This window comes from Elephantulus edwardii, unplaced genomic scaffold (assembly GCF_000299155.1).
Source record: "Elephantulus edwardii isolate Elephantulus edwardi_28Jun2011 unplaced genomic scaffold, EleEdw1.0 scaffold00042, whole genome shotgun sequence".
Classification (NCBI taxonomy): domain Eukaryota; kingdom Metazoa; phylum Chordata; class Mammalia; order Macroscelidea; family Macroscelididae; genus Elephantulus; species Elephantulus edwardii.
Genome location: NW_006399792.1, coordinates 16246896 through 16270708, shown reverse-complemented (window position 1 = coordinate 16270708; position 23813 = coordinate 16246896). Strand labels below are relative to the sequence as shown.

The 23813-nt window shown below is 37.3% G+C and overlaps 1 protein-coding gene across 1 annotated transcript in view; it reads left to right on the top strand.

Annotated features, from left to right (window-relative positions):
- The window catches only part of BMP2K (BMP2 inducible kinase), a 178973-nt gene that overhangs the window by 109331 nt on the left and 45829 nt on the right, over positions 1 to 23813 (top strand). The window contains exons 11-14 of the mRNA XM_006885292.1: positions 7100 to 7314; positions 11334 to 11432; positions 11791 to 11969; positions 17645 to 17802. Coding sequence (XP_006885354.1) covers positions 7100 to 7314; positions 11334 to 11432; positions 11791 to 11969; positions 17645 to 17802 — 651 coding nt within the window. The remainder of the gene's footprint in view (positions 1 to 7099; positions 7315 to 11333; positions 11433 to 11790; positions 11970 to 17644; positions 17803 to 23813) is intronic.

Here is a 23813-nt window from a genome sequence, read left to right as displayed (position 1 = left end):
GATAACATAATGCTTTAAGATACTTTGTACCAATGTTTTTTACTTAACAGTTGTCCTGAAGTTGTAAACAAAGGACAGTTCTTGGCAATAAAGAAATATGGTAGGAAAAAATGCTCACAATTTGCTTTGATCCTATAAATACATACTTTGATCTTTAGGGTCACCAGCTAGTGGCTTTTAAGGTTGGTAGTACAAAGGAATAAAAGGGTCTGTATTGCAATGGAAAGGGGGAAGTAGAATCTTACAAAATTAAATCTTTGAAGTAAATCAGTAGTTTTGGCAAAGGAGTACATCTTGAACCATGTGACTGTTGAAAAATAGAAAGCATCTGATTTTGAGAAAGAGGGTTTTTCTCATCTAAAATATCTCCTGCTCATTATGGTTTAGAGAGTAAACTTGTTCTGTTAAGGACCTACGGGCTTAACAACAAGGCGTACCTCAAAGAAACTTTGTTTGGTGCCCTATTTTATTTCAATATTAGATTTGTTTATTTAAATAAAATTTTAATTTAGTTCTTGGAGAGGGACATCATGTTTGGGAGAGTGGAGAGGCAGTGCAAGAGAGGAAGACCCTCGATGAGATGGATTGATTCATTGACTGGGGAATGGGGGTAGCTGTGTCAGACAATAAGATTGACACAGGACACAGCAGGGTTTAGGACTGTTGTACGTAGGGTCACTATGAGTCACAGGCAACTCGACGGCACATAACAACAACAACAACATCATACTGGTTTACTTACAAAATTCGTATACATTTTTTTCACACAGATCTTCCCATTTCCTTTACCCACCCCTCCTTCCACTTATCAAATTGTGCAATCTTGTGGTTACTGTCCCCCATCCCATCCACACCATTCTGCCCCACCCATTGGATCTTCATACGCATTCAACAATAATGGTCTTAAACAGTATTTGTCCTTACAGGACTGAGTTAGTTCACTTAGCATAATGTTCTCCATTCCCTCCCAAGTTAGGTAGTAACTTACAAAATTGGTATTTCAAATTAAGATACTCTGCTGATTAAGAGCTAACACTTTGTGTCAAAGATCTAGATTTATGGTCTGTTTTTCTGTAATCTATTTTATAAAAATATTTGTAGCTATTTTTAAGAATTACGGTAAGGATTAAATAGCTCACTGCAGTCATTTAATAACCTTGCACAAATGACCTTGATTTTAATATGTCCTTAAGAAATGTTAACTTCTTTTTATGAGGGATGAGACCTTACAGAGTTGTACTAATAAAGGTGGCACATCTCTGGTGGTTTGAATCTATCAGTGGTTCCTCAGAAGAAAGATGAAAACCTCTTCTTGGGTGATTTATAGCCACTGGAAGGTCAACTAGAGTCAGTTCCAGCTCAACAGAAATGAATTTTTTTTCTCTTTATTTATGGTTCAGTCGTAAATATCTCACCTTTCACGTAAGAGATTTGGAACTATTTCACCTCTAGTGCAGTCATTACCCAGCCCAAGTGGAGGTTAGATTATTGCTGTAAGGTTAGCAGAGCTTCTAGACTGAATGGACTAGAACGAAAATTAGTCTGCTTCTGAAAATCAGCTGTTGAAAACCCTGTGGATCACAAGGATCTTATCTACTACTAAGGTTATTACAGGACAGCATGGTTTTTCCCCATTGTGTGTGACTTAGGTCGGTAGTTGTTTAAATATTGGGCTGCTACCAAAAAGGTCAGGGCTTCTAGAGGCAATCTCATCTTCTAGAGGAAGTAGTCTCCCACTTGGTAATATTGACAGCTTTAGAGACTCAGTGGAGGGGCACTTTAAGTTGCAATTGATTCAACTGCAGTAGGTTAAAAACAGTATTAAGTAATGTGTGCACATAATGTATAACCCTGGAAAGTTTGTGTGTATCTTACCTGCTGTATTGCTACCTAGCCTTGGATTAATCAAGCATACCAAGCGGAGAATTCAGAAGAAAACCAAAGCAAAACCATTGCCATAATATTGGATTCTAAATCATTTGTATTTTAATTCTCACTTTTACTGCTTCTCAATTGCAGTATCCTTCTGTGGGAAATGGGAATGACAGCTACTCTTCTGCTATAATCTGAAATAACAAGATGTGTGGTAGCTAGGGCAGTTTTACCTCCCAGTAAGCATTCAGTATTGTTATTTTCAACTATGTTGTTCAGTCGATTCCAACTCGTATTTATACTGTGAACAGTAAAACAAAACACTGCCTAGTCTGGTGGTACCCTTGTGCCATCCTCTCAGTTTCTGCTATGTTTAATTAAGCCCATTGTTGCAGCCACTGTGTTGATCGATCATGTTAAGTATATTCCTCTTTTTCTGTATATCCTCAACGAGCATGCTTCCCTTCCTCAGTGACAGGTCCCTCTGGATAACATGTCTAACATAGCTGAGACAGAGTCTTTATTTCTTAGGAGCATTCTGGCTTCCAAAGTTTGCTCATTCTTCTGTGTTTCCCTAGAATGCTCAGTATTCTTTGCTAACAATTGTAATTCATTTGCATCAATTTTTAAAAATTATTTTCTTTATTCATGGTCCAGCTTTTGCATGCATAAGTGGTGACTGAAAATAATATTGTTTGGATTTGACACACTTTAGTTCTCAAAGTGATATCTTTACTCTCTGTAACACTCTGAAGAGTTCAACAGCAAGAGTTTTGTCTGGTACCATATGTCATTTCATGGGTGTTGTTGATTGTATATTCAAGTAAAGTGAAATTCTTGACAAATCAATATTTTCTCCTCTTAAGATATTTCCTCCTAGTCCAGTTGTGAGGATTTTTGTTTTCTTTGTGTTGAGGTATAATACATATAGAAGAATATAGTTCTTAGCCTTTATCAGCAAGGGTTTCAAATTTTCTTGCAACAAGGAAGGTTGTATCATTTGCACCCTGCATGTTGCTAGGTGAGTCTTCTTCCAAATTTGTTCAGCACAGATTGAATATATATGGTGAAAGGATGTAACCCTGACACACAATTTTCCTAAAACTGGATCCTGGACTACACCCGTGTTCTGTTTGAATGATTGGCTCTTGGTCTGTGTACAAGTCCACATGAGCACAGTACGTATTCTGGAATTCTCATTCCTTGGAATGTTAATCTATAATTAATAAAGTATTGTCATCCTTGCTTTTAGTGAGTATTCTTGCTGCACTCAGTCAAGTGCCTTGATACCATCATAAAACACAGATAAGCATCTTTTTAGTATTTTCTGTTTTCAGCCAAGATTCATCTGATATCAGCAGCAATAGCCCTTGCTCTAGATCCTCTTTGAATCTGGCTTGAATTTTTGGCATTTGCCTGTCAGTATATATCTGCGTTCATTACTAGATTATCTTTTTTTTTTTAAACATTTTTGACATTATGATTCTGTACATTTTCTGTCATATGTCAGTGTTTCCTAGCCAGAGACTATGAAGACTATGAAGAATATAGCTGTAATTTGTTCATGTAGTTAGGTTTACTAATCTTGCATTGTAAGAACCATAAGATGGTGTTTGATAAGATTTATTAAAAGGTTGGACTTATATTTAGTATTTGGGGAGGTTTAGAAAGTGGAGTTTTGCTCTGGATTATATATTGTTTGGAAATTAGAGTAGGCTATGTCCTGGAGAGGGTGAAACTAGGTTGCTCCTAGGAGGTAAGGATTTTGAAACTCCAACTCACATAGTTTGGGCATATTGTCAGAAGGAGTCAGTCCTTTGAAAAGGACATCATGCTTGGAAAGGTGGAGGGTCAGTGCAGTAGAGGGAGACCCTGGAATGAGATGGATTGACACAGTGACTGTGACAAAGGAGACATGTGTGTTAGAGACAGTGAGGTTGGTTTAGGATAGGGCAAAATTTAGAACCATTGTTTGTAGGGACACTGCGAGTCATAGTTGACTTAGTGGCACATAACAACAACAATGACCAGATCCCTTAATAACTCTTATCTAGAAGGACAGAGGCGAAAGATGTGGAAGCAGTCATTAGTCATATTCATGATCTTGTCTCTGTTCAGACATGATTATTGAAATGATCTTGTTTTTCTTGATTTTTCACAGTCACAGAGTGACTTATCTAATGTAGATATTTTAGGAAATTGTTTATATTTAATCGGAGAACACCAGGATCTAGCTATGAGTGCCAAGCCAGGTCCTGATTTCAGGGGAAGCTTTTTCCTTTCTCACACACTTTTTTGTAAGCTGGAGAAATAATGTTCTTCTCCCCTCCTTTGTGTATATATATATATATATATATATATATATGTCTTCTATCATGTCTTTCCTTGTTTATATATATATTTACTTAAAGCAGTACTTTGATGTCATTTTCTACAATATTTAGACAAAAAAGAAGTGTTCAAAGAAAATGTGAAAATGCACTCCTTTTTCCCCCACCAGTTAACTGACAGCCATTTCACATGCAGTTTTCTAGCCCCTTTTCTTATGTTCCCTGGCATTTTGGTGGCCTAGTGGATAAGGAGTTGCACTGTCAATCCAAAGGTAAGGGGTTCAGTTCCCTAGCTTATCCACAGGAGAAAGATGGGCAGTCAACTTTCATGACATTTATAGCTTCAGAAAAACTCACTGAAAGGTCAACTATGAGTTAGTTCTGACTGGACCCCAATGAGTTTGAGGCTTGATTTTGTTTTGTTCTTAATATTACAGTATAAGACATTGCATCTTGTTTCACTATGTAGCTTTTGATCTGTCAATATAAAGGTGCAACAACTTCATATTCAAGCTCATTGCTGGGGAGTGGGAAACAATTTATAGCTGATGAGAGTTTTCAGAGGCTATAAATCTCATAGGAGGATACTACCCATCTTTCTCCTGAGGATCTGCTTGAGGATTCAGCCTTTGGCTTGGCAGTGTAACTCCCTATTTGCTAGGCCATCGTAGCTTATTTAACCACTTTTGTATTATTGGCCAGTTGGGTTATTTCAGTAACCTCCTTATAACAGATTCTTGATTCACATTCAGAGCTTTGCTTTGAGGAAAATAGTGGTAAGAAGTATAGTCTTTTAGCATTTGTCTGATAATGCAAAATTACCATGCACAAAAACTTCAGAGATTAGTACAGATGTCAACAGGAATGACTATTATTTATTTTTTCCATTAATTTTGCCTACTTTAACCAGTGCTGTTGCTGAGAATATGCACAGCAGAACACAATACCAATTCGGCAATATCTACATTTACAATTTGTTAACATTGATGGCATTCCTCAAGTTATGCAACCATTCTCACTCTTTTCTTTATTGTCCCTTCTAATGAAAATAAACTCACTACTTTTTAATGTACTTTTCATATCTTTTGGAATTGCTGTTACTAATTTGATTCCAAATAGAGAATTCTTTTTGTTTTTTTCATTTGTATACATAATATTTCACACATTCTGTCATTCACATTGTGTTTCATATGACCATTCCCATACACTGCATCTTAAACAATCACCATTGATCCCATGCCTACTATTATCCTGTCCTTTTGCAATCCTCATGGATCTTTCCTACTTCCTTTACCCCCTCCCTCCACCCACCAAATGCTGTGATCTTGTGACTTCCCCGTCCCTCTTCCTTCTTTGGACATTCATACACATATTACTAGTTATCCCTCTATTTTTACAGTAATGGTCTTATGCAGTATTTTTCCTTATGACTGAGTTAGTTGACTTAGTATAAGGCTCTCTAGCCTCTCCCATGTTACATAGTATTTTTTTTAATTATGACGCCTAAGTGCTCCATAGTATTCCATCATATGAATGAACCATAATTTCTCTATCCATTAATTTGTTGATGGACATTTGGGCTGCTTCCATGTTCTTGTGATTGTGAATAACGCTGCTATGAACATCAGTGTACAAATCTCCATTTATGTCAGTTTTCTTTCCTTGGGGGTATATTCCTAGCAGTGGAATAGCTAAATCAAAGGGGATTTCTGTGATCAGCCTTTTGAAGAAATATCAAACTGCCTTCCAGAATGTTTGTACCGTTTTACAGTGCCACAAACAATATATGAGATTTCCAATCTCTCCACATCCTCTCCAACATTTATTACTTGCTGTCCTGTTAAACTTTGCCACTGCTACAGAGGTGAGATGGTATCTCATTGTAGTTTGCATTTCTCTTATTACCAGTGTTTTTGAGTATTTCTTCATGTATCTGTTGGCCATCCAAATATCTTCCTCTATGAAAAGTCTTTCCATGTCTCTTGTCCATTTTATAATTAGGTTATCAGTCTCTTGTGGAGGCCCTGTTGTATTTTGTAAACTTTTGTTGGGACTCTTGTCTGAGATCTCATTGCCAGAATTTTTTCCAAGTCAGTGGGTTTTCTTTTCATCCTATTGGAAAAAGTTTTTGGTTCACACAGGGATGATCATTTGAAATTTTATAGGTTTGGGGTGGTTGGTTTTTTTTTGTTGTTGTTGTAGTTTTTTTATCAGAGTCCTTTATCTTGCATTAAAGTATTCAGTACTAGTAGTCAGGTACCATCCATTTCTTCTAGTCTCGCTTGTAGTAGAGGAGACCATTTGTCATAGTATCACTTAGCTGTATATTTTTTTTTCTTTTTCCTTATGTGGTTTTGAAAGTTTGTAATCATTTTATTAAGGCCTTCTGAGAGCTTGCTTCTGGTTGCCCTTGTTGCTCCTGGTTATGGCCCATAGCCTCCCTCTGTCAGGTTCTGGGGCTGTAACTCTTGATAGAAGACTTCCCATTTTTCTCTTGAGTAGTAGCAGGTATATTTGAATCATTGACCTTTTAGTTAGCAGCCCAATACATTATGAACTATAACCACTCGAAATGTGAAACTTTTTCAGTAATTTAAAAGCTGCACATGTACAAATGGAGGTAATTGTGATGAAGAATTTATTGGGAATATGGGTTGGTTCATAATTCTTTTAAATGTGGACAAGCTTCCATAGTATTAAAGGGCAAGTGGGAGGTTTTCAAAAGTTAGATGTTCTTAACATGGGGACTTGGTATATATGTTTAAAAAAGTTTGTGTATTATGATATATAGATAGAAATGTTTTGTTTAAATGATTGTTCAAATTAGTGTTTCAAAATCTAGCCATTTTATTGAAATCATGAGTATGTTAATAATCATTTTTTTAAACCTATTTTAGGAGCGTTGAGACCTGGAAATGGCCCAGACATTTTATTGAGCCAGGGGCCCCCTCAGCCACCCCCTCAGCAGCCCGCTCAGCCACCCCCTCAGCAGCACAGAGTACTTCAGCAGCTCCAGCAGGGAGACTGGCGATTGCAGCAACTCCATTTACAGCAGCGCCCTTCTCACCAGCAGCAACAGCAGCAACTGCTACAGGACGCTTACATGCAGCAGGTAATTCACTTGTTGTTTTCTCATATGAAAAGCATTGTAAAATTCATGCAACTATTGAATACCAGTAAATTCTTGTTTTCTTAATTGTGAGCTCTAGATTGAAGTTAACGTTGCTCAGTCTTTTAAGGGACTTTTAAAGCAGGTGTTTGTAATTTGCATACTGTGATGTACTCAAGAGTGTTCTTTTGAAACATTGAATCATAGCTTTATGATGCAAAAATTTTATTTACTTATTTGGCATTCATGAATAAACATTGCAGTTTGTGATGAATTAGCTGTCTGCAGTTTGAGGTGAATGTTGTTGTTATGTGCTGTCGAGTCACCTTCGACTAATGGTGACCCTATGTAAAATAGCCCTATCGTGTGACAATTTTATTGTCTCTGATACACCTACCCCCATTACCCCAGTCACTGAATCAAGCTATCTCATCGACAGTCTTTCTCTCCTGCACTGTCCCTCCACTGCCCCAAGCATGACTTCCCTCTCCAAGGACTGATCCCTCCTTGCAACATGTCCAAAATATGTCAGATGATGCTTCAGAGTCCTTGCCTCCAAGGAGCAACCTGGCTTCACCTTTTCCAGGACGAACTTGTTTGTTCTACTAGCAGTCCATGGTATATTCAATACTTTTTTCCAACACCACAGCTCAAAGGCATCAATTCTCCTTCTATCATGCCTAGTCATTGTCCAGCTTTCTGATGCATAGCACGTAATTACAAAGACCATGGTCTGGGTCAGGCCCTGTTAGTCTCCAGACTGACATCATTGCTCTTCAATACTTTGGAGAGGTTTCTAACAGACTTTCCTATTGCAGTTCATCTTTTAATTTCCTGGCTGCTGTTACCAAGAGTGTTGATTCTAGAGCCAAGCAAACTGAAACTGTTTATAATTTCAGTCTTTTTACTATCTACCATTTGTGAGTGTGTGGTGCTGCCAGTGGTGAGAACCTTGATGTTGAGCTTCAGTCATATTGAAGGCTGAAGTCCTTGACCCTCTGCAGCAAGCACTTCATGTCTTCCTTAGTTTCAGCAAGCAGGGTTGTGTCATCTGCATAATGCAGATTACTGATGAGTCTACCTCCAATCCTGATGCCACGTTTCTCCTCATAGAGTCCAGCCTCCCAGATAATCTGTTCTGCATATACATTGAAAAGATTTGGAGATAGGACACATCCTTGGCATACACCATTCTCAATTTTGAACCATGCAGTGTGTCCTTGCTTTGTTCTGATGACTGCCTCCTGGTCCAAGTATAGGTTTCGCATTAGCACAGTTAAGTGTTCTGAGTTTCCCATTCTTAGAATCAGCCACAGTTTGTTGTGATCTGCACAGTCAAATGCCTTTGCATAGTCAGTGAAACACAGACATTACTCTGGTTCTCTCTGCTTCAGGCAAGAGCCATCTGATAGCTCTAATATCCTTAGTACCATAGCCTCTTCTAAACCCAGCCTACACTTCAGGCAGTTCTCTGTTGATGTGCTGTTACAGTCATTTTTGGGTAAAATTTAGCAGAATCTTGCTTGCATGTGATATCAATGATACTGTTTGATAATTTCTGCACCTTGTCAGAATCACCTTTCTTTAGAATGGGAACAAATAATGATTTCTTCCAGTCAGTTGGCCAGGTGGTTGTCCTCTAGATTTCTTGGCACAACTTGGTGAGCACATTAAGGGGAGTGTCTCTTTGTTGAAATATGTCAGTTGGTATGCCATAAATTCCTGGGATCTTGTGTTTTGCCAGTTCTTTCAGAGCAGCTTGAACTTTATCCTTCATCACCACAGGCTTTTGTGCATACGTTGTTTCATGAAATTCTTTAGTGTCTGCCAATCCTTTTGGTACAATGACTCTGTATACTCCTTCCATCTTCTTTTAATGCTTTCCGGATAATTTAATATTCTGCCCAAAGTCTCCTTAAGTATTACAACTCCAGGTTTGAATTTGTTCTTCAATTCCTTCAACTTAAATGCTGAGCAAGTTCGACCCTTTTAATTTTCTGACTTCATGTCCTTGCACATTTCATTGTCATACTTTACTTTGTCTTCCCTTTCTGCCCTTTGGAATCTTCTATTCAACTCCTTCATATCCTGATTTCATCCTTTGCTTTGGCTTCTTGGTGCTCTAGTGCAGTAATCAGATTTTCTTTTGACATCCATCTTGATCTTTCTTCCTCCTTTTACATTCTTCCTGGATGATATTCTTGATATCTTCCTACGGCTCATCTGGTCTTTGCTCATTGCTGTTCAAGGCCTCAAACCTGTTCCTGGGATGGTTCTGAAATTCAGGTGGGATAGACTCAAGGTCATTATTTTGTTTCCTGTACATTTTCCTTAGCTTTAACTTAAACTTGCATATGAGTAGTTGGTGGTCTGTTCCACAATCAGCACCTGGCCTAGTTTTCACAGCTGATATTGAGCTGCTCCAGTGATTTTTTTCACAAATGTAATTGATCTGATGCCCATGCTTACCATCAGGTGAAATCCATATAGCCTGATTTTATGTTTATTAGAAAGTGTATTCACAATTAGTAAATTGTTGATTGTGCAAAATTCTGTCATCCTAACTCCAGCTTCATTTCTGTCATCTTGTCCATGTTTTCCAACTACTTATCCTTCTTCTCTGTTCCCAACTTTTTCAATCCAGTCACCTGTTATTATCATTAATGCATCTTGAGTGCATGTTCAAAACCTTCTATTTCCTCCTCTTTGACTCTGTTTGTTGGTGCATATATTTTAATGATCGTGCTATTCACTGGACTTCATGCATGCATATGGATATTATCCTGTCACTTACAACACAGAAGAATAAAGCTAAGTGGGAAGATGATCTTGGGAAAGGTAGTAGCATTGTTGTGGATTTCGTTTATATTTTTAATTCTCTTGTTTTATGTGGATTGGTAAGATGCACTTAAATTCCAGTCAGTAGCTGGCCTCATTGGAACCTTTAAAGTTTTAGTTTGCATAAAGGGAGACCCTCGATCAGATGATTGACACAGAGACTGCAGCAATGGTTTTAAGTGTGTCAGAGATTTTGAGGGTAGCAGAGGATTGGGACAAGGTTCAGATCTGTTGTTCATAAGGTTGCTATGAGTCCCACTCAACTTGATGGCACCTAAAAATAAGAGCTCTGGTGGCCTAGTGGATTGTTTGTTGTGCTGCCAGCCTAAAGGCAGGTGGTTTAAATACGCCAGCTAGCGGCAAGGAAAAACAATGGCAGTCTCCTCGCATGTGATTTACAGCATCAGAAAACCTGCTGAGCTATGAGGCAGTTCTAATTCAGTAACAATAAGTTTTTTAAGTTACTTAAAATCTAATTACTGTTACTTTCATCCTTTTATAACTTCCTGCAATTTTTTTTTTACTCAGTTATATGTATGATACTTCTCATGGGTATCTTCCTTCTGTCATCTTAATTTGTAGATCCAGAGTGTCGAAATACTGTAATGGCCAGGACACTAGTCCCTTCATGGATGTTTATTAACTGGTAGAAGGGAGGTGGTGAATGAGTGTAAATTCATCCCAAACATTATAAACTAAGCTGCAAACAGTTTTGGTTAGATTTCTTTCCATGTTTCAATGATGATTTAAAAACCAGTTCTAGAAACATTTATGTTACAATCACTTGCTAATTGTATCTGTCATTCTTTTAAAATTTTTTTTTATTTTTTAATTGTATCAATCTTATATTGAAATTTAGACTAGTAATTTCCCCAATTATAGTTGTTATTGTTATGTGCCATCCAGTCACCTGTGACTCATAGTGACCATATATATAACAGCTCTGAAGCCTGCCCTGTCCTGAGCCAGTCTCTCTGATTCCGACATACCTGCACCCATTGCCCAGTTACTGTATTAATCCGTCTCATCCAGGGTCTTTCCCTCATGCACTGTCCCTCCCCTCTTCCTAGCAATATGTCCTTCTCCAAGAACTGGTTCTTCTCCAGATCTTGTTAGGATAAGATCGAGTCTTTATAAAAAGGCATGAGAGATAGTGATACGTTTGTTAATTTGTGTCATTATAGTACCAACAGGCAGTGCAGCAGCAACAGATACTTCAGCAACAATTTTTAGTGAATTCTGTCTATCATCAGCAACCTTCTGCGTCGCAGTACCCTACAATGGTAAGTGATGTGTAAGTCTATGAGATTTAGCTCTAAATGTGCAGGTAATGTATATGATGTTCCTTTCCAAGGAATAGCCCCTCCTAACTCATTGTAGAGGATATGATGTGCTACTGCTTTAGCGACTAGTTTGACTCTTTCCCTGATAGGCTGATTTCTGATCACTTTACTAGTGATTGGAAGCTCTATTTCAATTAATGAATCCTCCTAAATAAAACTTACTTTATAGCTTCTAAAATAGATTTCTTTAATCTTACTATACTTTCCTAGTGGCTGAGATGCTCCTTCAGACATGAATTGTTTTTCTAGGTGGCTCATAGTGCTTCATTGTTTTATATAACGGCATTTCGTGTTTCAGATGCAGCAGTATCAGCAGGCATTCTTGCAGCAGCAGATGTTAGCTCAGCATCATCAGCAGCAAGCATCACCGGAGTATCTTAGCTCCCCTCAAGAGTTCTCACCAGCCTTAGTGTCCTACACTTCTTCGCTTCCAGCGCAGGTTGGAGCCACTGTGGACTCCTCATACAGTGCCAATAGGCAAGTATTTTTACCTGTGAATACAAATGAAATTATTGTAGCTTTTTGTCTTGGTTAAAAGAGAATCTATCTCTTTTCCTCTTAATTTCTTTTTTCTAGTCATTGTGTGTCCTCATCCTTTCTTTGGTTTTTACCAGCTAATTGAGCTTACTGCTATTTGCAGATAAGATTCATCAATATTTATTGACATTGTTAGGTGCCAGTCAGTCATTTCAAACTTGTACCACCCTGGTATCCAACAGAATAAAATCTGACCCTATTCTGGGCCATCCTCACAGTTGCCACTGTATTTAATCCCTTTATGGTCATCACAGTGTCAATCTGTCTTATTAGGGAGATGGAATCCTCTTCCCTGTTGTGTCATTTTAGTAAGTGTGATGTCCTCCAGAGTCTGGCCTCTCCTGTAACATGTTCAAAGTCAGAGAGATGAAGCTGTACCATTTTTGCTTCTAAGAATCACTGTTGCTCTACCTCTCCCAAGAGAGATTTATTTGTAGTTTTGGCAGTCCATAATATACTCTATATTCTTCAACATTATCATTCAGAGGCCTCAGTTCTTCAATCTTCCTTTTTCATTGTACAGTTTTCACATACTTATAAAGTAATTAAAAATGTGATAGGTTGGGTCAGGCACTTCAGTCTTCAGTCTTTGCTCTTCAGCACTTTAAAAAGGTCCTCAGCAACATATTTGCCCAATGAGCAACATTAAAGCCTAAGGAAATTATTGGTTTTTATGTTAAGGCATTCTTATTTAAATAGAAATGAACCCTTAACACTTAACAAGCTTCTTGACTAGTTTTTAAAAAAAATCCTTTAAGCAAGTTAATGTAACTTTTCTACTTAATTATTTTGACCATATTTAAAAAGATCATCTTTATTGGTCCAGTTCAAATTGGTGCAAAACATTAAAATGTATCTTTTGATTTACCGTAATATAGCTGGGAAATAGTATGTTCTGGTTACTCAGATGCATTCAGTTATTTTTCATGCACAATTCATATTGAAATCATTACTATAAAGAATTGGAATATACATCTTCACAAATTTAGTTTTGATGGCGTGAGTACTTAAGGATCTTGCAGTTAAAAATTAATCATTAACAAGACTTCTTAATGTTTACAGATACATAGGAAATAACCCTTGATATTTTGGTCACTGTTGTTTGCTTTTGTTGTTGTTTTTTTCGAATCTGAACTGACCCATAGCTTACTCTCTAGAGGGTCTTCAGAGATAGTCAATCGCATGGGAAGAGATTTCTTATCCTTCTCTCATGGAGCATCTGGTGGATTTGAACTACATGCCTTTGGGATTGCAACGTAGCTTCTTGGCCCTGAGTCACCAGAGCTCCCTTTGGCCACTAAAACACTAAAAAAAGTTCTCATAAAAAAAGATGCCAGAATTTGAAACATTAGCTAAGTAAAAGAAGAGGTTTTTGGCTTGGAGTGGGGCATGAGAAGCAACTTCTTTTAATAGCAGCTGGCTGATTTTCATGTCAAAACTAGAATTCAGGGAGTTTAATAGAATAGGTGATTTCTTTGTCAAGTAAGTTTGGAACATATTGAGTTAAAGTCAGACATTTTTCATTGGAATGGTTCTTAGATCATATAACATGGTATCTTCTGCATCTAAAGAGAGGATTAAAGTATATAGTTTCTATAGAACATGTATGTTGTTGTTGATTGCATTTGAATGGAGCACAACTCATAGCGATCCTATGAACAAAAGGCCTGAGGCCTTTCTATAACTGTTGACATTCATCAAATTCATAGAGTTTCTGGAGGCATGTTGTTTAGGAAGTGTGTTTATATATGAGAAGGCAGCAGAAAAGGAGAGAGAGTGTAAGTAAGAAGTTGGGTGCATGAATTTGGCCATGCATTCATTGCACTGAGGTGAAGTCAACTCAGAGTTGACTCTTCAGCCAGTTTCCCAAAGCTGTAAATTACACAGGTAGAGACTATTCTTTCCTCATCAAGGCATCTGGTGGATTGGAACCACCTGCCTTTGGGTGGTGGGCAGAGATCCACTATGCCTCCAGAGTATGTCTAAAGGGAGATAAAGACATACAGTCAAACTCTGCTTATAAAGGCTAAGAGCAGTTTTTACACAATACTTGTTATTTGACAACTTGAATCGCAGTTTGTTGCTTCAGTCCCATGATACTTTTCTTTGCAGTTACTGCTCCCTTTTCAATATATTAATATTATAGTGAATATCAAAGTTAAAAAATTCAGTAATACAAAACACATTATACTCACACTAAACTGGGAAATACAAGTAGTAATTTACTAAGCCAAAAATAAAGGTCATTGAAAATAAGTCCTCTATGAGAATGAAGTAGTTTTATTCATTATTCAAAAGAAGTTTTTCAGCTCTGTAGTTATTCTGTTTATAGTTTAAGATGCTGATATTTTTGTATTAAGTAGAGTTTTCAAAATGGTTTGATGTTACTACTAGCATAAAAAAAAAACCACCAAATCTGGTGATATAGTTGGACAAGATAAGATCACACATACTCCCCCCCCCCATTTCAATAAATCCATTAAAATAGAAATCTTCATGCTCACACCACTTTGGGAATGTTAGATTGGTTATTTGTGGAAGTGTATTGTACTTATTTGGGTTTTAAAAAATGCATAACACTTCTTTTATATTCCTTTTGTAATATTATGTGTTTGAAAAAGATGGCAGGAGCAGAAGGAGTGATGGTCACAATTACACATTTGACCATTAGAGGTCTGGAACACTGAACTCACTGGAGGAACACTATCTCAGTGTTCAAAAAACCCCTCACTATTGGTGAGTTGGTTCTGACTCCTAACAACTTTCCGTTGGGCCTCTTATTTGTCTTCCATCTTTGTCCTAATGTGCTGCTGGTGGATTTGAGCTGCTGGAGTCTCACAAGCATTAGGGTATCAACACACAGTACAAAATGCCACAATTTCACTAACCTTTTTATTTAATGTAATTTGTATCGAGAATTAAATTATATTATTATCTACTATAACAATTAAAAAAATCATTAGAAAGAAATGTGGTCTATTAGCAACTGAATTAATAAGACATTTAAAGTTAAGGTTTGGCACTTAAGTCTCAAGGTTATGTGAGTAAAAGAGGATAAGAAATCACTACTTTCTGTACAGCTGGAAATAGTTCAGTTGGTTAGAACAGTGATTTTCAGTGTAATCATCTGCTACAATGTCTAACCATTCACTGTATTTCTAGTATGAATATGGGAGAATATTACTGTATTTTATTCCAAAAATAGTTAATGATCCTCTGCACATGCATCGTCTCATTTCTTAATGATTACTATATTCTATTAGTCTTTTTTCTGTAGAGATACAAGGCAGCTGTCCATATGTTACACTAAAGCTTAGGGGTTTAAAACAACTGTATACATTCTCTCTCACATTTTCTTTAGATGAATTATTTAGCTGTGTAGTCGTTTGGAATTTCTTAAGAAGTTGTTTGGACAGTGGCTAGAGCTGCAGTCCTCTGTTGGCTTGACTTAGGTTAGAGTAGCTGTTTGCACGATGGTTCACTCACATGGCTTTGGTAATGGCTCAGTCCATTGCCACCTGAATCTCTCAAAACAACTGCCCTTCAGTAAGACCAAAGGTATTTTGACAAAAGAATAACTTATTCTGATTTTCTCTAGCCCAGATTATTCAAGAATAAAAGCAAAGGAGATTGCTGCAGTACCTATTAGAACTAAATCTCCGCTGATACATTCACCAAAGACTATTTATTACATTCATCAAAGATTATTTGTTACAAGTGGAATACCAGTTAGCTCCATTCAAGGGCAGGGGAATTCAGTCTCACTTTTGAAGGGAAGAGTGTCAGAGAACTTGTAGAGATTTTTACAAAACTATTTAAACTGTATTTAAGATAGTAACCTGTTAGAGTTGACTGAGAACATAAAATTTTATCCCAGGAATGGTAAGATGGTGATCTAGATAGATAGTCAGAGAGCTCATAGACAGGCAAAAAGAAGAAATGCTCATCTTTCTTTGAATTTGCCTGTCTAGAGGGAGATCTAGTGACTTAGTGGTAAGAGCCTGCACTGCTAACCTAAAGGCATGCGGTTCAAATTGACCACTAGCTCCTTGGGAGGAAGATGGGAAATCTCTATTGCATCTGCAAAACCACTGGAGAGTTAACTGTGAGTCACTTTTGACTCAGTGGTATGCAACAACAACAACATCATAAAGCAGAGTTCTGGTGGCCTGCTGTTGTTGTTTAGTGCCATCACATCACCTGCGATTCATAGAGATCCTATGTACAGCAGCTCTGAAGCCTGCCCTGTCCTGAACCAGTCTCACTGACTCCAACACCCGTACCCTCAATCAATTATTGTTTCAGTCCATCTCACCTGGGGTCTTCCTCTCCTGCGCTGTCCCTCCACCCTTCCGAGCATGATGTCCTTCTCCAAGGACCATGTGCCCAAAGTATGTGAGATGAAGCTTCAGAATCCTAGCCTCCAAGGAGAAATGTGGTTTCACCCTCTCCAGGACAGACCTATTTGTTCTCTTGGTAATTGATGGTATGTGAAAACTCTATGCACAATAGAGCAGGTGGCATAGGGGTAAGAATTTGCACTGCCAACCCAAAGGCAAGTGGTTCAAATCCACCAGCTGCTCTGAGGCAGAAAGATGGACGGTTTCCTCTTGTGTGATTTATAGCCTCAGAAAACCTGCTGCAGAATCAGCTCTGAGATGATTCTAACTCAAGTTTACATAAGCAGCCACAGCAGAGATTATGAGGACAGCACGGGATTGGGCCAGGTTTTGATCTGTTGTTCTACATTAGGTTGCTTTGAGTTTACTCAGTGGCACCCCACATCAACATATGGGGAAGAATAGCATTGTTAAAATGAAACTTATTATGGTGGCTCAACCTAACTGCCACCAGAGTAGAACTGCTAGACTAGTGGTTAGAAGCTGTGCTGAAACCCCATAGGCGTGCAGTTGAGGCCACCAGCTGGTCAGCGGCAGAAGGATGAGCAATCTCCTGCTATGCGATTAACTGCCACTGAAAACCTGCGGGAGGGTCAGCTATGGAGGGTTCCGACTCAACAGCACACAACAACATGAATAATATATAAGATCACCTTACTCTTTAGTAACTTTGACATTTATGATACCTGTCATTGTTAGGTATTGTTGAAACAAACTCTTATCTGGCCCTCCAGTGGGTTTTTAGACATTATAACTCTCAAGGGAGGAGGTAGTCCCTCTTTCTCCTGGTGAGCAGCTGGTGGATTCAAACTTCATGCGTTTGGGTTGGCAGCACATTGCCTTATCCACTTGGCCACCACATCTGTTTACTGAGTGATTACTAAGTGCCTCACTCTGTTCTTCTTATCCTTTGTATCTATTAGTTCATATAATCATCTCAGTAACTTTAGTGTGTTTCTACTGTTAGCTTCCATTATTTTTCAAATGAAACTGAGGCATAGAGAACTTGCCCAAGGTAATTTGGCTGGTGATGTTGTATAAATTGTTAGAATTCAAATCCCAAATGGGCTCTCTTGAAATGTAATGGTGCTGTCTTCCATCTTCATTAAATGAAAAGATCTGATTTTTTAAATATAAACTAGAGCACTGGTTTTTCAAATTCTGATACATCTCTCCACCCCCCCCCACCCCACCCCCGCTTCATTATTACTCTAGGACAGTTGCTGGTAAAGAGGCAGTTGCAAATTTTACAAATCAGAAGAACATCAGTAACCCACCTGATATGTCAGGGTGGAATCCTTTCGGAGAAGATAATTTCTCCAAGTTAACAGAAGAGGAACTCTTGGACAGAGAATTTGACCTGCTCAGATCAAGTAAGGGACACTTGAAGGCTTATTTTGCTTCACAGTAAAGTAACAACTCTATAACTATTCAGCAAGGCCAAAGATGACTTTGAGGTGGTGTAGAAAAAAAATTCTTTTTGTGCATTTGAGGGCAAAATTCAGGCCACCTTCTTTTACATAATGCTATGAAATCATGTTGTGTTCATTAGAAAACAATTGCTTGATATAGTAGCTATTAAATCCAAGATCGCTGATAATCTAACAATTATATACTGCCTACCTGTGAATGTTAATTTCAGAATAACACCAAACCATGGAAAATTAATGTTCAAATAAAAAGAGACGATTAGTATTTTGACTTAATAGTCATTTTGTAGCTCTGTGTTCTTGCACAGTTAATAGGAGATATTGTGGGACTGAGATGCCCTTTGAAAATGCCTGAGAGAAAACCTGGGCTACTACATTATGTTAATGTTGTGTAATGCCTTTTAATGACTGATCGATCACATAAAAGGGCTGCTTCATTGTCCTGACATAGCAAAAGTTGAATAAATTATTTTCCATTTTCAATCAGATATCAATGTTTTTACTTGAAATCATTGCCTTTTAAAAACTACCTATTGTGTGTGTATGTATATGTCAAGCCTTGAGATACATATATATATATGGCTTTTTTGAGGGGAGAAAGTTGTAGACTGTTGGGAAGAGGCTGCAAAATAGCAAAATGCTCACTTCTACAGTATATAGATAATTTTCAGGTATTGAAGATTTTTGTGTGTTTACATGGGCATAGAGCCTCTTGCTCTAAGACACCTGGAAAGAAGGAGTCTTAATAGTCTCCAGTTCATGGTTTCTAGTGTCCATTTTATTTTAGGTAACTGGCTTTATGAAGACATTTATTCCATGAAATGTTTTGTTTCAAATTGGTATCTATTTTATTTAAAACGGCCCAAGTTCTTGGAAGAAATAGTTGTGTAGGATTTGAATTTGTATTTTACATATTGGTTATATGGTTAAAAAAATTAAATTGATGAATAATTGCAATTACAAGAATAAGTTCTGAGCTTTTAATAAAGATTTGTTATCTTTGGTAAAACCAATCTTACATCATACTATTAAAGTTTTTTTAAACCACAACTTTTTGTTTGCTGTTTTTCCTAGAATTTAAAAAAAATTAAAAAAGGGGTTTTGTTGTTTTGTTTTTTTTTAAAGAAATGAAGCATTTGTTTTGTGGGGAAAGATAATTCCATTCATTACAATTTATAGAATCATGTTAAAAGCGAAAAGAAAATGAGAATATTCAATTTTGTGTGTTCTGACTAGGATCGTAACTAAGGGTTTTTTAAGAAACCCAACCCAAACACTAAAGCATTATTTTACTTTTTTAGGCTTTTCTTTTATCAATTTATTGATTAACACATTCATGGAATAGAGTAGTAACATTCTCTTGTACCTTATAAAATGTATTATTCTAAACAGTGTGTCATTCTGAGCTTCTTAGAATTTTAATGATAACCTATTGTTTTATTTAGTTGATATAAGCTAAAATAGGATATGTTCCTCATAGCTGACATGAAACTGTTCATTATCTGTTTTCAAACTTTAAAGGTCAGATTAACAATTTTGTATAGTTTTTGTGTATATTATACAAACATACGTGTGTGTTAAGAGAGTCCAGTTTTCATGCCAGTGTTAATTATGGCATGATATTTAATAACAAATGAAAGCTCATAGGGAGTTTGATTTGAATGTCAGACCTTGAGCAACTTGAGCCATTTGGAAAACTGCCTAGATTATCCCTACACTGCTGAAATCACTGTTAAAAGGCCAGCAATCTTAAATCTACACGTGGGACTGTCAAGTGTGGATTTTTTTCTCAGGCTGTACTATAGTACTGGGCTGCAATTGCTAGGTTGTAATCGTACCTAAGTCTCTAAACCTCTGGCTTCTACTTCTTACTCTGTAAAATGAAAATAGTGATGCCTGTTTTAGAGCTATGCCTGTCTCAAGGGAATCAAATGATGTCTTTGAAGAGTTTGGGGAGATTCAAATAAGAACCTGTTTTTCAGTTCCTGGAATGATTTTTAGGCTCTGATTGACTATAAACCAGCATTTGAAAATTATATCTATGTATATGTTGTTTTGTTGCCTGCGACTCATAGTGACCCTGTACCATAATAGCTCTAACTTTGCCCTGTCGAGAGCCAACTTCACTGTCTCCGCACACCTATCCTCATTACTCCAGTTACTGTGTCAATCCATCTTCTCCGAAGTCTTCCTCTCCTGCACTGTTCCTCCACCCTTCCAAGCATGATGTCCTTCTCAAAGGACTGAGTCCTCCTGTCCACATGCCCAAAATAAGTGAGGTGGAGCTTTAAAATCCTTGTCTCCAAGGAGAAACTTGGTTTCATTCTCTCCTAAGCAGACCAGTTTGCTCTCTTGGCAGTCGATGGTATGTCCAGTACGCTTCTCCAGCACCACAACTCAAAAGACATCAGATCTTCTTCTGTCATCCTTAGTTGTCATCTCGTTCTCTGATGCATAGCATGTAATTGTGAAGACCATAGCCTAGATCAGGCACACCTTAGTCCCTAGACTGACATCTTTGCTCTTCAGCACTCTGGAGAGGTCCCGGACAGCAGACTTCCCCAATGCAGTTTGTCTTTTGATTTCCTAACTGCTGATGCCAAAAATATTGTTGATTATGGAGCCAAGCAAGTTGAAATTGTTAACAACCTCAATTTCTTTTTCATCCATTATAGTGCTTCCTGTTGGCCCCATGTAAAAATCTTTGTTTTCTTGATGTTAAGCTTCAGTCCATATTGAAGACTACAGTCCTTGACTTTCTGCAGCAGACACTACAGGTCCTCCTCAGTTTTGACAAGCATAGTTGTGTCATCGGCATTATGGAAATTGCTGATGAATCTTCCTCCAATCCTAAAGCTACTCTCCTCATAAAATCTAGCCTCATGAATGATCTGTTGCTATTGAAAAAGTACAGAGAAAGGATGTGTCCCTGATGCACTCCTTTCCTAATTTTGAACCAGGTAGTGTTTCCTTGCTCTGTTTGGACAGCTGCCTCCTGGTCCAAGTATAGGTTTTGCACGAGTGCATTTAAGTGGTCAGGGATTCCCATTATTCTCAAGGTTAGCCACACTTTGTTGTGATCTACACCATCTGATGCCTTTGTACATTCCTCTAGTACTCTTAGCTTTCAGCCAAGATATATCTGACTTTGGCTGTAATGTCTTTAATGTCATGGCCTCTTCTAAATCCAGCTTGTATTTTTGGTAGTTCTGTGTCAATGTACCATTCCAGTCATTTTTGGATAATCTTCAGCAGGATTTTGCTTGCATATAATATCAGTGACATTTTTTAATAATTTCCACACTCTGTTGGGTTACTGTTTTTTTGGAATGGGATTAAATATGGTACACCTCTAGTCAGTTGGCCAGATAATTGTCCTCCAGATTTCTTGGCACAATCTGGTGAGCACATTCAGGGCAGCATGTTTATTGAAATGTATTAGTTGGTATTTTGTCAGTTCTTGAGGCCTTGTTTCTTGTCAATTTCTTCAGAGCAATTTGAACTTCCTCCTTTATCACTATTGCCTTTTCATTGTAGTTTCTTGAATTTCTTCTATGTCAGCCAGTTCTTTTTGCTACAGTGACTGTGTATGCCTTCTGTCTTCTTTGATGCTTCTTGGGTCATTTAGTATTCTGTCTATAACATCCTTAAATATTGCCACTCAAGGCTTGAATTTGTTCTTTAGTTTTATCACCTTAAGGAATGCTGAGTGAGTTTGGCCCTTTTTATTTTTCGACTCCAGCTCTTAATACGTTTTATTATAATACTTTGCTTTTTGTCTTCCTGAGATATTTAAAATTTGAATGAAAGATCATAAATCATATTGGTTTTCATTCATTCATAGACATATGTTTTATTACATTAGAGTTGATGAAAATAGTTAATTTTTACTGTTTCTAATCATGGAGTTGAACTTTGAATGAGTTAAATACGATTTATTATAGTTTATAAAGAAATCAAGAATATATATAGTATGGGAAAACCACCCACCAAAGTTTTCCTTCATCTTAGTCCTCTTTACTGCCTTTATAAAGATTATAGATAACAAACATTTTCATCTGATTGATAGGGCCTGAAAGAGTTTTTCTGAGTATTGCTGGTCTTCTAGTGCTTTGTGTTGTGTTGGGCCTGTGCTGGCCTGCTCAGCAAAATGATAGACATTTGAATCCAAGTTCTTTCTGAGAAGGTTTCTCGTATAAAGATTTATATCCTGACAGTCCACACCCACATCTGTGGGTTTGTTTGCTTGGTTGTGTGTTTTGTTTTGTTTTTTGTTTATTCTTCTCCTCTCCCCCCATTTACTCAGATGAATAACAGACTTCTAGAAGTTAAAAACTAATCACAGTGAAAAATTGATGGTTAGATATTGTTAGTTTTTTTTGGTGTGTGTCCCTTTGCCAAACAAATAAATTACCAATGCATGCAAACTTTAGGTCAAGCATTTTTACTTTGGTCTCAGCACAGGTATTTACCAAAGTTTGTTCTAGAATAATTAATAGGTTATTTTTATGGAATGCATTCCCAATAAGAAGTTAGGCATGTTCCTTAAGAATATAGAGATGGTCCATGAAATGATTATTCAGAATAATAACATTGCCACATTTGAAGTTTAACTTTTTTTTTAAAGTTTAACTTTTTAAAGGAAAAGAGATGTAGCCTAGGAAATACTTGAGTGTATTAGTGTATTCCTTTTTTTTTTTTTAAAAAAAAACCAAACACCCAAACAAAGCACAAGCTTTATTCCCTATATTTATGGATATAGTATGTCAAACTTCTGTAATAATACACTGGTTCTTCTTATTTTAACCTTCATATTTCTACCTAAAGTTTCCTTTTGTCCCCCATTCTTTGTTGCACATTTTCTTTCCCCTATCCCCAGCCCATCCTGCATTGCACCCTTTGTTCCAAATTGTTGTCATACATATGCCTAATTATATATTCCTTTTGGACAGTTCTTTCTTTCATCTGTTCTAATGCAGTGTTCATTATCTGTCCACACTTTGCCCATTCTCCCCAACCATCTATCCCCCCATGTCTATCCTATTATAATAGCAGTGTTATGCAGTATTTGTCCTTTTGTGACTGAGATACTTCACTCAGCATAATGTTCTTCCTGTTGTGTAATGTTTTAGGAGTTTGTTGTTTTTTTTTTTTCAGTGCTGTGTAATGTTTGATTGTTTTTCTGCCCATTTGTTGGTGCGCACTTAGGTTGATTCCAACTTTTTGCTATTGTGAATAATGCAACAACAAACATAGGTGTGCATACATCTGTTTGAGTCATATATTCCTTTAGGGTATATTCTCAGTAGTGGAATTGCTGGTTCAAATAGTATTTCTAACTTTTTGAGAAACTTACCTTCCATAGTGGCTATACCATTTTATATTCCTGTCAGCAGTGAAAAAGAGTTCATCTAACCACAACCTCACCAGCATTTTTTGTTTGCCATGTTGAACTTTGCTCTTGTTGCTGGTTTGATTGCATATCTCATAGTTAATTGTTTTGTTGTGTGTATTATTTCAAAAGTACTATTCATATCCTAGTTGTTGTTAAGTGTAGCTGAGTAAACTACTTTTCATAGTGACCTTATGGATCAGAGCGAACAGTGGATCTTAGCCCTGCACTGTCCTGTGCCGTCTGTCTCTGACTGACATACTCAAGCCCATCATTATAGTGACCGTGTCATTCCATCTCCTTTAAGGTCTCTACCAACTTCCCAAAGACTAGTTCCTCCAAAGAACATTCCCAAAGTATGCGAGGCAACCTTTTCACTATCCCTGCTTCTGTTAGAGCAAACTGGTTTGCACTTTTTAAAATCAAGATTTGTTTGTCCTTTTGGCACTCAGTCCAGAGGATGGGATATTATTTAGCACTCTACTCCAGCTTTTGCTTTCGGCAGAACGTTAAATGATCCTGGAAGTATTAAAAGAAGATGGAAGGAATATACTGAGTCACT